The following is a 12,053-nucleotide window of genomic DNA, read 5'->3' as shown; positions in this document are numbered from 1 at the left end:
GTTACGTAAAAGTATATGCAACCAAAAGAAATACAAGATGATCTAACAACAAGACCAGACTATGCCTAGCACACCTAAGCTCCTTGACAACACAACGGTCATAGGAGGGAGAACGACGCAAAGCATCGCCGCTGCTGAGTCCGCAACAAACAAAGGTTTTCACCCAAAGCTCTGGCAGAGAGAGGAGAACCTCGACGACATCTTCAAGCAGTTCGTGGCCGCCACCACGTGCCCGCAGCTTCACCACGTGCCGTGAGGACCAGCAGAAGGAACGGCTGCGACCTTCGGCCCTCGCCGCTCAGCGCACCAAATCGGCCGGGCTGACCCCTCCAGATCTGACGGCCGCCGACGCAGCTGCCGAGTACGCACCACCGCATCTCCCCAACCTGCACATTCGCCGCAGTCCAGCTATCTGCCCCCACTGCCGGCGCGCGTGCATGACTCACCACCGATGCGCAGGTCCAATTATGCTGTAGTACGACCATATATACGACTGGATTCACTCTGAAAATCACAGTACACTGGCAAACATAAATATGTAGAACACGCATGAATCTCACACACCTGGTGGCCTGGCCTGGATCCTCTAGTTTTGCTTAGGATCTATAACTAGAACCCACCTTCCTGCTGTCTACACATTCCCTTCACTGCGTCGCACTTCTCTTAAACCTAACCCACCTTCCCTTCTTTCTATCCCGTTTTGGCCGAACAATCACATTGAAGCCTTGAGAAGGGCTGCATAAACATAGCCATATAGTTAGCAACGGACTGTAATTATCACCGGAAAACAAGGCAGCAAAGAGGGTTACAGGCTTACATGCGTGGGTCAAAATGTTTATGGAGGATGTGCTTTATCTTATGCCAGTTTGGATCTCCTTCTGTTTCACAACCCTTCATCAGATCCATATTGCAGTACCAAAGTGCGAACACCTTGAGAGACTGGGGTAGTGTTGGAAGCGACCGGATATTCATGCATCTCTCGATATCCAGTATCTCGAGCGAAGTGAGGTGCTCCATATTGCCTGGTAAGGTGTCCCAGCTGCACTCCACAAGGCAGAGCCTGCGAAGATGTGGGAAAGCCTCAAGTTTAGGACTAGGTCCTAGTTGGCGGCAGTTTCGGAATTCAAGTCTTTGCAGATCCTTTGGGCCGCCGTTCAGCCTGCCCACTATCCAATCTGGATACCTTGAGCCATTGTAGTACCAGATAGACAGTTGTTCAAGCCCCACGGGAGGGCACAAGCCCGCAAGTACCTCTGCTTCAACTTCTGCACTGCACTGTTGATTGGAACCCGAAAAGAACAGTGTCAGATCCATGAGCCTTTTCTTGGCAGCTAGATTGGCTTCAAGAGCTTCCTTCTTGCTTTCAATATTTACGAGGCCAAAGATTGTCAGCTTGCCCCGAAGCTTGTTTAGGTCCCTAAGCTGCTTTATCTCATAACCGTCTTCATTTTTTACACTGAAGGATGGTATTGTTTGAAGTGAGGTAAGCGTGCCTATGTTAGGAAAGCTCATGTACGACAATATTTGCCGCAAGTTGATAAGGTCAGCAAACATAAAATCGGAAATTTTGCCATAACCAAAATCTAGCAGCTGGATATGGAGAAGTTTAGCTAGCGCGCTTTGTAAAATAACCTTGCTGTAGTGACTTGTCCGGAAAGCTAGATAGCGGAGGTGCTTTAGCTGAATAATGGATTCTGGGACCAGGAACTCACCATTGGGATTGTTGATTTGACTGTACTGACCGAAACAAATAGCCAGCACCCGCAACTTCGACAGCCTCATGCATATACTCTCAATGACCTTTTCCTCAACTGGTGTATCCCATGCAACACCATTGATAATGAGAGTGCGTAAATTTTCCAATCCAAGGATCTTATTGGGAATTAATTCCCCATCATAATTCTGAATGAAAAGATGGCGGACATCTTGAGGGACATCTCCTTTCCAGCCTTCTCCTCTCTGGCCCATTTCATTCTCGATTCTAAAGCAATCACTTCCAGCGACCTTGTTTACTAAATCATGCAGCAGATCATGAATTGTAAAGAATTCAGTATTAGAACTAGCTTCTTCTGGTTGCAGAAATGAGCATGACACTAACTCTTGAATGTAGCCCTCAGCTACATCTTCCATCTCCTCTGTTGCAGAACTGGTCTTCACAAACCCTTCTGCTATCCACAGGCTGACTAATTGGTCTTTTACCAAATAGAATCTTCTAGGGAAAATATTGCACAATTCAAAGCACCGCCTGATGTCCGGATTAAGCTGCTGATAGCTCCACCAAAGAGCATCCAGGGTGTCATTCAACATGTCAAGCTTTGCAACATTTTTCCAAAAACTGATATTTGGGTTTGCCCCAAGTCGTCCTGCAACTGTTACTGCTGCAATAAGTGATCGGTGTAGCTTTTTGGCAATCTCTCTCCCAACTTGTTCAAATTCTTTAACGGTAACACTTTTACCACTCAAAGCATAATGCATAAACATCTTCATGTATTGATCCTCATCCAAATCAGGCATTTCAATAAGTTCATCACCACATAGAGCTCCAGCTGCTTCTTTTGTTCGAGCCGTCACTAGGATTTTGCTTCCTTTCAACCCAACATTGAGTGGAGAGAGTAGCTCCTCCATCTGTGGGTCATGTTTGTTCTTCACCCAGACATCATCCAATACCAAGAAGAAACGTTTGCCACACAAGGCCTCCTTGAACTTCTCTACGAGATCCTCACGGTCTGAAATATCAGAGTGACGATCTTTGGTAATATCCTTCAACATTTCATGAAATATATCATCCACACTGAAAGTCTCGGACACATGAATGCACATGATGGTGTCGAAAAGATTCTCCTCACATTCCTCCTTTATGTAATCGCAAATATAACGTGCAAAGGTAGTCTTGCCAGAACCTGCAACACCATATATTCCAATCACAGAGTAAAATGGACTAGTCCTCCAGCTTGTTGCACCATCTTGTGGTGTCTCACGCAGCCTTGCCATGATATCATCACGCAACACCTCTCGACCAAATACCTCCCGCTTGCTAGCAGCTCTAATTCTGCTCCTGTTTTTGTTGGCAATGTCATTTGGTGCGCTGTTGCTTTCTATACCCAAGAGTTGTGACTTCTTCACTTCACGGACGGTGTTTTCTACCTTCTGTATTCTTTTCTTCAACTTCATTCTTGAGATAGCAGTAAGAAATATATCAAATAAGGAGGCATTCTCCTGGAATAAGCAAAATATCAAATGACTATGCAAGTCACATATCTACTTTATCTTATAGAGATAAGTGAGAATGCATAAATAATGAGATATCACTGGTGGAACAAAATATGTCAGATGGACATGTAGAAAAATATATAAAAAATGACTTATATTTAGGAACGGAGGAAGTAATAATCATGCATGTTCATCTATAGCATTACATCCTTTTGTTAAAATACAAGTCTGTAGCATGAGGTATTTTTTTTTTTATGGTGTGAAATGAGAGAATTAGTATTACACATAGTTTTAAATAGACAGCTATATCCCCGCTATAGCCTTTTCAGCAGGGTGCCCCTAAATGGTATCATGTACAAATATGCCGTTATAGCCCGCTATAGCTGATTAAGAAGCTCGCCGCTATTTGTCATAGTCCGCTATTTAAAACATTGGGTACACTGATTATTATATTCGTAATTTAGACGAATATTATAGTGCTATACATATGAGATGAAGGGCCAATGGAGTGGGTGATGAAATTGGGTATACCTGGCATTTTTTGATGCCAACTACTTGATATGACCAGTCTCTGTAAAAGCAGGCAGCCTCAAACACATGAGCTAACCAGATGTATAGTGATATATAGCAGTTCTTGAAGAAGTCCAACGAGCTGCACAAGCAAGAGAGACACCGCCCCGACAAGGAATATGAGGCTGTAGTCACCGGATCGGGCTTGTCGTCGGAGGCCTCAGCATTTGTTGTCACCGGATTAGGCTCATCGGAGGACGCAGCGTTGGCAGTCACCGGAACGGTCTCATCGCCGGAGGCCACATCACTGGTCGTGGTAGTTACCGGATCAGTCTCGTCAGAGGCCGCAGCACCAGTAGTCACCGTCTCCGGAACGGCCTCGTTGTGTGAGACCGCGGCATTGGTTGTCACTGGATCAGGCTCGGTGGAGGCCGCAGCGCCGGTAGTCGTCGGATCGGGCTCATTGTCGGATGCCAGAATATCTATAGTCACTTGAACGGGCTCGTCTGAGACCACCGGAGCACTGAGATTCAGCAGAACAGGCTCCTTTGACCTGCGTTGGAGGAACAAAGACGAGAAACTGTCCCGTGCCCACTGCAGTAGCCAAGCTGTTTTTATCCGGACGACGCGTGCAATCCAGACGCAGCAGCATTTACAGAGGGCAATGCAAGCGGTGAAAGCACCACAGAGGCGGTGGCAACATCTGAGGACAATCTTATGCTGAGCATCGTCAAAGATGTCTTCCGCATCCTCCAGAGCATGCCTGAGCATGGCGGCCATCTTGTCCAGCGCGTCCACATCAGTTTTCACTCTCTTTCCTCTCTGCATCATCCTCTCCTGATCGACGGTCTGCATCGTCTTCTTCAGCTCAGGGATGATGTGGATCTCTAGCTCCAGGAGCTTGTTGGAGGCGTGGAAGCCGAGGCAGACAAGGATCTTGGGCAGGAGCCAGCGGATGATGGGTGACACCAACCAGCCCAGCACGGTTATCAAGATCGTAGACATGGTATGGGAAGGGTCTTTTTGCTGCAAAAGAAATAAAAATGAAGGATGTGAAATGGGGGATTCTCTCACTGACGATGTAAAACGAAGGTCTTTTTGAGCAGGTAGAAACAGAGAGAAAAGGTACTAGTGGTTGTTTGGATTCAGGAAAGAAGTGGTGTTTGGTTACCTTACTGACGAGATGGAGGAACAAAGCCGACGTCGCCGGCGGCCGGGCGCTCCCTCCGAGCTGGGGATGCTGCTGCAATTTTACTCCTGGACTACAAGACGGCAGAGCAGCAATAGATGTTGCTGCTGGGAATCAAACAATAAGATCGAAACAGGGTGAAAAATGGGTATATTTTTTCTTTCTTCACACAAGCCAGAGGAAGAGGGAGATCTGTCTGGGGGAAAGAAGTGGTTTGACCTACATGGTTGACGAGGAAGAGCTCGCCGGTGGTGACGAGGGCGGCAGTCGGGGGATCTTTTTCTGGCGGAGGCAGCGAGGTTGAGGAGGGGAGGCGGAGAAGCTACATGATAGACGAGGAACAGATCTTTCCTGAGTAGAGGGCGTCGAGCGGAGCCGCCGTGTAGAGGTCGGGGCCGGCTGCTGGGGGTTTACGCGTTGGCTTTGGTTCGGATTGATCCCTAGACCGAGCAAGCAGTACTGTAGCTTTGCAAGAAGACTTGGGGTCGTCGCCTCACGAAAATGTACCTAATGTAGTCATGCATGAGCTACTATGCCAACGAAAATGTGCACCTCTATAGTTGCGTGTGCGACTGTGGCGACTCGCGCGTGCATCTTCGTGGTGCACACGTGCGAATATGCGGATGGGAGTGCACAACTCCACGGCCGCCCTATGTGCGACTATGCCGATCAGAGTGTTCAATTCCGCGGCCGCACGTGAGTTGCACTTGGACAAAAGTGGGCAACTCCATGGTCATGTGTGTGCAACTTAGCATCCTTGCGTGTGCAACTGTTTGAATATTATAAAAAAAACTCAATTTCAAAAAAAAAATATGAAATAAAAAATGCTCATGATTTTAAAATATGATCGTGTATTCACAACATATTCAGGAATCTCAAAACAATATCCATGAAATTTCAGAAAATGTAGAGGTCGAACAAAAAAACCATCACTTAGGCAGAGGTTTTATTAGGGGGTCTGTAGAGGTCGTTTTATGATTTTATTTAATTCCTAACGTGTCACGTAAAAATAGGTTTTCGTGTTTATAGTACTGATCCCAAAAAAAATGACACAACATTCTATGGGTTAGATTTTGTAAAGTATAAGAAAATGACTAAATGCCTATTTGGCCTCCATACACATGTATTCAGGTACCACATTTTTATTGATTAGGAAAAACACCGCTAGCTAGGTCATGCATCAGTCTAGCTCAGGCAAGTCTATCAACGTAGTTTGCTTAGAGCATCTATAGCAGACCCATATAATGCCCCGATCCGTAAAATAAGCGTTAAAAACGGGTTTGCATGAAATAAAAAGTTGTCCGATCAGACCCCGTAAATGCGTCGGACCCGTAAATATTTTTACGGTGTGCGGTAAAAAGCTCCTTCCGATCTAAAAAACACAGTTTTCGTGTCCGCTTCTACGGTGCCTTGTACCGTCAGAAAGCAGTTGGTGGGAGCCCAACTGCCATGGAAACTTCCGCGCCCACCATCCACGTCCACCACGTGCTGCCTCGGACGTCGCCCCGTCCGTCCCCAGATGCCGGCCACCTATCCCCGAACGCCGCCCCACCCGTCCTGGCGGCCGCCCTGCTCGTCCTTGCCGGATTCGGCGTCGGCGATGGAACTCTAGTAGAAAACAGGGTTTCAGTTCCGGTTCTGCAACCGGGACTAAACAACCGGGACAAAAGTCGAAACTTTTAGTCCCGATTGTGTTACGAACCAGGACTAACAGTGCTCCACATGGCCATTGTGTGGCACGAGGGCAGGAGGACCTTTAGTCCGGTTGGTAACACCAACCGGGACTGAAAGACAGCCACGCGTCAGCAGCTGCCAGACGCAGTTTTTTTTAAAGGATTTCATATTGTGTTTCACCATTTTCTTTTTGTGTTTACCCTTCAATTCTTTTACATTTAGGATTCATTTTTATTTTATGTTGTTCATTCAACTCGACGTTAGCTACTACATATAGCAATGAAGGGACGATTAATTACACAACATCGTCATGAACATATATAGAGCGAAGTGACTTCCCTTTCTCCGTGTTTGGTCGAACAACTCGAATTACTACATATAGTACACGATCATGCATATACACAATATATAACATCTTTTGAAATCCCTAACTAGCTACTATCTATCCACCAAAATCGATAAGAAAATCTTGATGATATTGCCCGTCTGAAGGTATGACATGGTCAATAAAGAATCCCGTCAAATCCTCTTAAATTGCTCGTGTGTGTGTGTGTCTATATATATATATATATATATATATATATATATATATATATATATATATATATAAAGACTGTGAATATTGTTTACGTACTTCAAGTTGTTTAGAAGATCTGCCTTTCTCACAGGTCATCTGGTGATTTTAGTCGCAAACGTAGTATCCACATAAATTATTTTTTGATTCCTGCCTCGAGCAGTAATTTACGAGAATATAGTTCAATCAAAATAATAATCAAGCATTATAATGGTATTGAAACTAGAATGAATGAGTGATGGGCAAAACTAGCTAGTACTACTTTACTTTGGAGAAGGAAAATCACAGCTCCTTATTCCATTCATCCCTAACGATGCGGGTGAACTTTTCTCAAACCCTGCATGCCAAAGAAAATAAGTACTTGATATTAGCATATGAAAGAAAACCATCCATCTGGTGCGATAATGATTGAACTTGCTTCTGAAGCATTTCCATAATCGGCGCCAACTTTGTAGGGTCTTTGTAAGGAGTTCAAGACAATTACTAGTGTCTCCTCAAGCCTAATGATTAGCAGAACAAAGTGAAAGCCGCACACGCATAACTCATCAATTACACATAACCTCGAGTAAGCGAAACGGAATGTGTAGAAGACAACTAGTAACACTCACCTGAAGTTGTAAGAAAATAGCATTTCCCTTCTGTGATGTTGTCGAAGTATCGCTTTTAGCAACACTTTCTCTGTATCCTTGGGGATCTTCAGTGTCGTATGTGCATTTACGGTATTTGAGTTAATGAACATAATGTCATATTCACTTTTGCAGTCGAGGATCTTCAATCTGTATAATATAATAAAGATAATTATACATGTAATGAATGAGCTGAGCTAGAAATTAATTGTAGAAATAATACTTACACGTAAGAGCAAGTACAATAGGATGACGTAGGCGGGTTGTAAGACTTAAAATAATATATTTGTGATGAGTTGGAAGAGAGAGAAGAGGAGAGAGAAGAGGAGAGAGAAGAGAAGCGGGCTACAAACTAACAGCTGGCTGTAACACGTGCTCCTAGGCACTTTGTAAGATAGGATGGTGGATCTTGTATCAATAAAGTAATACTTATTTAAATCTGCCCATTGTACTTGCAGGCTATAAGCTTAGTTATAGATGACGTGTCAACATCATATAGCCAACAGCTGGCTGTATTATTAACCATGCTCTAATAGATACGACGGCTGCACACACACAAGAGAATTGACGAGGCTGTGCAACTATGTCAGTTAGTGCATAGGAGTTCATAGTATGAAACTAAATGGTGTGAAACTATGTCCATTAGCAGGTAAAATACTTTTGGAACGATTGGTACAATAAAAATTTGGGAATAAATGTAGTATAATGGCCATGGGGTGCACCATATGCAAAGGGACATTAACGTGGAGTTGGTGAACGGAAAGCTACACTGAGCATGTGTCCTGACCACCTTTCCCACTTTCCAATGATAAATTTCAATATATCTATATATGCGTTGTACCTGACCATTTTATGGCACCTTTCCCATTTTCCAATGATAAATTTCAATATATATATGCGTTGTACCTGGCCATTTTATGGGCACAAGGTCTTTTCTTTCCAGCAACTAACACGCCGGGGTTGCTGCCACATGTCCAGGAGTTTTCATTTTAATTCTTTCCTTTTTTCTTTCTTGCCAAAGTGATGTTTTGAAGTTGCTCTTGAAGTATATCCACCAGACGGCATTTTTGTGGTGAGCAAACGGTATTTGCTAAAAAATTAAGATGCATATATCCAGATACAAGCAATTAATGTCTATACATATTTTTTTCTTCCAGATTTCTCAGATCTTGCGCAAGAGCTGACTTGACCAATAGGGTTTTCTCCATTCACACGAACTGTACAGGCTGCCTCTCTTATTTCAAAGAATGATAGGATCGTTGGGTAATATTTCCATTTCTATTTCTATGTTTATGAATGTTGCAAATAAAAAATGATAGGATCGCGGGGTGAGATTTCTATTACTCCCTCAATTTTAGAAGATGGTATTCTTTCAAAAACAAAATCAAACTTTCTTATGGTTTCTCAAGTTTGTACCACAAGATATTAACTTTTATAATACAAACAAAAAATATAATTACTGATGAATCTACTGATATTGATTTGATAATATACATACCGATTGTTTTCTATGTACTGCTCGATTTTTCCATTACAAGATTCAACTAACTACAAATTCCATCTTTTCCCTAAGCGTGTGCTTAAAATTGCCACACATCACCACTATCATTTGATCGAGGTGTCACCCATGAACCCCAATTGTCAATGCTGCCACATAACACGTGAGTCGTAGTTTTCAGTAAATAGAAAAATATAAAAGAAATAACGACACATGGAGGTCCGATCACCCATGCGGGAAGCTATGTTTGCTTATAATTTCATTCCCATGGCCAGGAAACTATTGTTACAGTGAGATGTAGAGGGAACACTAACAAGTGAGTCTAGGGATATCCTAGTCACATCGTCCCGATCAACAGCCTATGACGTGATGATAATGGTATTGAGTGGCATTTTTGAACACACGCTACAGAATAATGACATGTATGAGTAGTTGATAGCAGTAGCGTAGCCAACTCAATAATTCAGGATGGTCCAATAGTAAAACTTTCATTTGTATATAGGCTGTAGAATCTCAGGGTGGTCCGTGGACCTCCCCCCCCCCCCCCCCCCCCCACACACACACACAGGCTCTGATTGATAGCCAAATTGATCAGGGTGTCACTATTAGTGGCAAAACTGGTAAAAAACCTTAAAAAACTAAAACACCTTACTATATGTTTAAATGGAGGGACTATATCCGTTACTACGTCATAATATGAAACGAAAGGTGCGAAACTGTGTCCGTTACAATGTACTTTTGGAACGGAGTAGCACAATGTAAATTTCGAAATAAATGTAGTATAATGTCATTGGGTGCACCATATGTAATGCAAATGAACTCTACCGACCATAACATGGAGTTCATGAGCGGAAAGCTACACCGTAGAGCATGGGTCCCGACAACCTTTCCCTCTTTACAAAGGTAGGTTTTAATATCCAACCCTTTTATGTGCACAAGGTGTTTTCTTCTAGCAAATAACATGCCGGTTGGCACGTTCACTCCACCTACGGTTGTTGCCATATGTATCCGGCAAAAGTTTTGCCGGCCGTTCAACTCTTCATTCTTAAATAATTTCTCTTGGACAAATAGGATTTTCCATCTTTCAGCGATGTTTCCTAATCCCTGCCACTAGGTCGAACAAGTGGCTTTTAACTTCTAAATTCGGGGCTCCATGCTAATCACCAATTTAGGAATATAAAGTTTGAGGATCCATGCTAATCATGTGGAAATTGAAATTAAGCTGTCTCGTCTCGCATGTAGCTGGACCTTTTTAAGAAGGAAAAAGTCCAATTTCAACCTTGAATTTGTATTGGTCGGACGAAATAAACCCTCAACTCGAAATTCCGGTCGATTGCACCCTGAATATACAATCCCGGTCTAAATCAAACCCTCGCACCATGTCAACCGGGATTCATTTTTTGGGCCGGCCCGTTTTAAAATCACGAACATATTTAATATTTTTAGAACATATTTCGAAACGGACAACACATTTCTAAACAAATAATTTTTTCCCTGAAACACGAACATTTTTTATAATATGTGAACCATTTTATAAAATCTCTCAAAAATAGAAAACGTGAATTTTTTCAAAATCAGAACATTTTTCAAATTCGAAAATATTTTTTGGATGCGCGAACATTTTTTCTTGTAGTTGTGGAGTGATGCATGCATTTGTTCTTGTAGTTGTGAGTATATTAAGACTATAGCTTAAGCTCTACCTGGTCAGCATATTTTTAAATTTGTTAATCTTTTTCAAAAATGACGAACCTTTTTTCAAATATTTCTTACAGTGTGTTGGGACAAATCCGGTCCGACGATGAACATCGAATAGCCTACAGGTACGCATAATACACACCATAACAACCCACACATACACGTACATGCACACGTAATATACAATAAATATTTTGACGATACACAATGAACTTATATAATATAAGAGAAAATAAACAGTAACAAAAAAAAGAAATCAAAAAGTATAAAATATAAATTGAAACAGAAAATAAAAATAAAAATAATGTATATGATGAATTATTATTTTTAACATGTATATGATGTATTATTATTTTTAACATGTATTCTAAAAAATGTTAATCATATGTTAAAAACCGTTTTAAGGTGCTTCCTACGTACTATAAAATAACCTGTGGACTTCACAATGTTTTTGAAAATCCCTGAATTTTAATTTTGAAAATCCATTTACTTGTTTTCAAAATCGTTGAACTTTTTTTATATCCGTGGTTATTTCTTCAAAATTCGTGAACTTTTTTTCTCACTTTTTTTAATTCCGTAAATATTGTGATGTCCGATAGCGAGATGCGCCTGACTGGTCTGGCCCGGTCTTTTCCGCGCGTGCACAGCCCAATCCCAGTTTGACAAACGAATCCAGGGTTTTTTTTAGACCAGGATTACATAGTTCAGGGTGCAATCGACAGGGATTTCGAGTTGGAGGTTCATTTTGTCGAACCTCTACAAATTCAGGGTTTAAAATGGACTTTTTCTTTTTAAGAATGCAAGTTGGCACGTTCGCCGCAGTAACCTCCCCGAAACCTACATCGTTTGTCAGGGCTCGATGGAAGAAAACAATGAATCCTAAAAGGAAATGTTGTTGGGGAACTCGATCGTTGTGTGCCGAATCCTCTCCAGCTAGAACTTGAGCTTCTCTTTTTCTTGATGGATTTTGAAATAAGATTAGTTATAGTGGAATCATTTTAAGTTTTTTGTTTTGTTGCCCAAGTGATGTTTTTAAGTTGCTTTTGAATGATTAAGAAGTATATCGACCACACGGCA

At 42.3% G+C, this 12,053-nt stretch overlaps 1 protein-coding gene across 1 annotated transcript; it reads right to left on the bottom strand.

Moving 5' to 3' along the window:
- Positions 1–203: 203 nt before the first annotated feature.
- On the bottom strand, positions 204–4,740 carry LOC123453011 (disease resistance protein RGA2-like). The gene is made up of 4 exons (XM_045129769.1): positions 3,742–4,740; positions 818–3,216; positions 679–735; positions 204–504 (listed from the first exon to the last, which is right to left on the bottom strand). Exons 1-4 carry the CDS (start codon positions 4,723–4,725, stop codon positions 204–206), a joined length of 3,741 nt encoding a protein of 1,246 aa, XP_044985704.1. The 5' UTR covers positions 4,726–4,740.
- Between the last annotated feature and the right edge of the window lie 7,313 nt (positions 4,741–12,053).

This window comes from Hordeum vulgare, chromosome 1H (genome assembly GCF_904849725.1).
Source record: "Hordeum vulgare subsp. vulgare chromosome 1H, MorexV3_pseudomolecules_assembly, whole genome shotgun sequence".
Lineage (NCBI taxonomy): Eukaryota > Viridiplantae > Streptophyta > Magnoliopsida > Poales > Poaceae > Hordeum > Hordeum vulgare.
The sequence above is the reverse complement of the archived record's forward strand: the minus strand, read 5'-3'. Positions and strand labels throughout refer to the sequence as shown.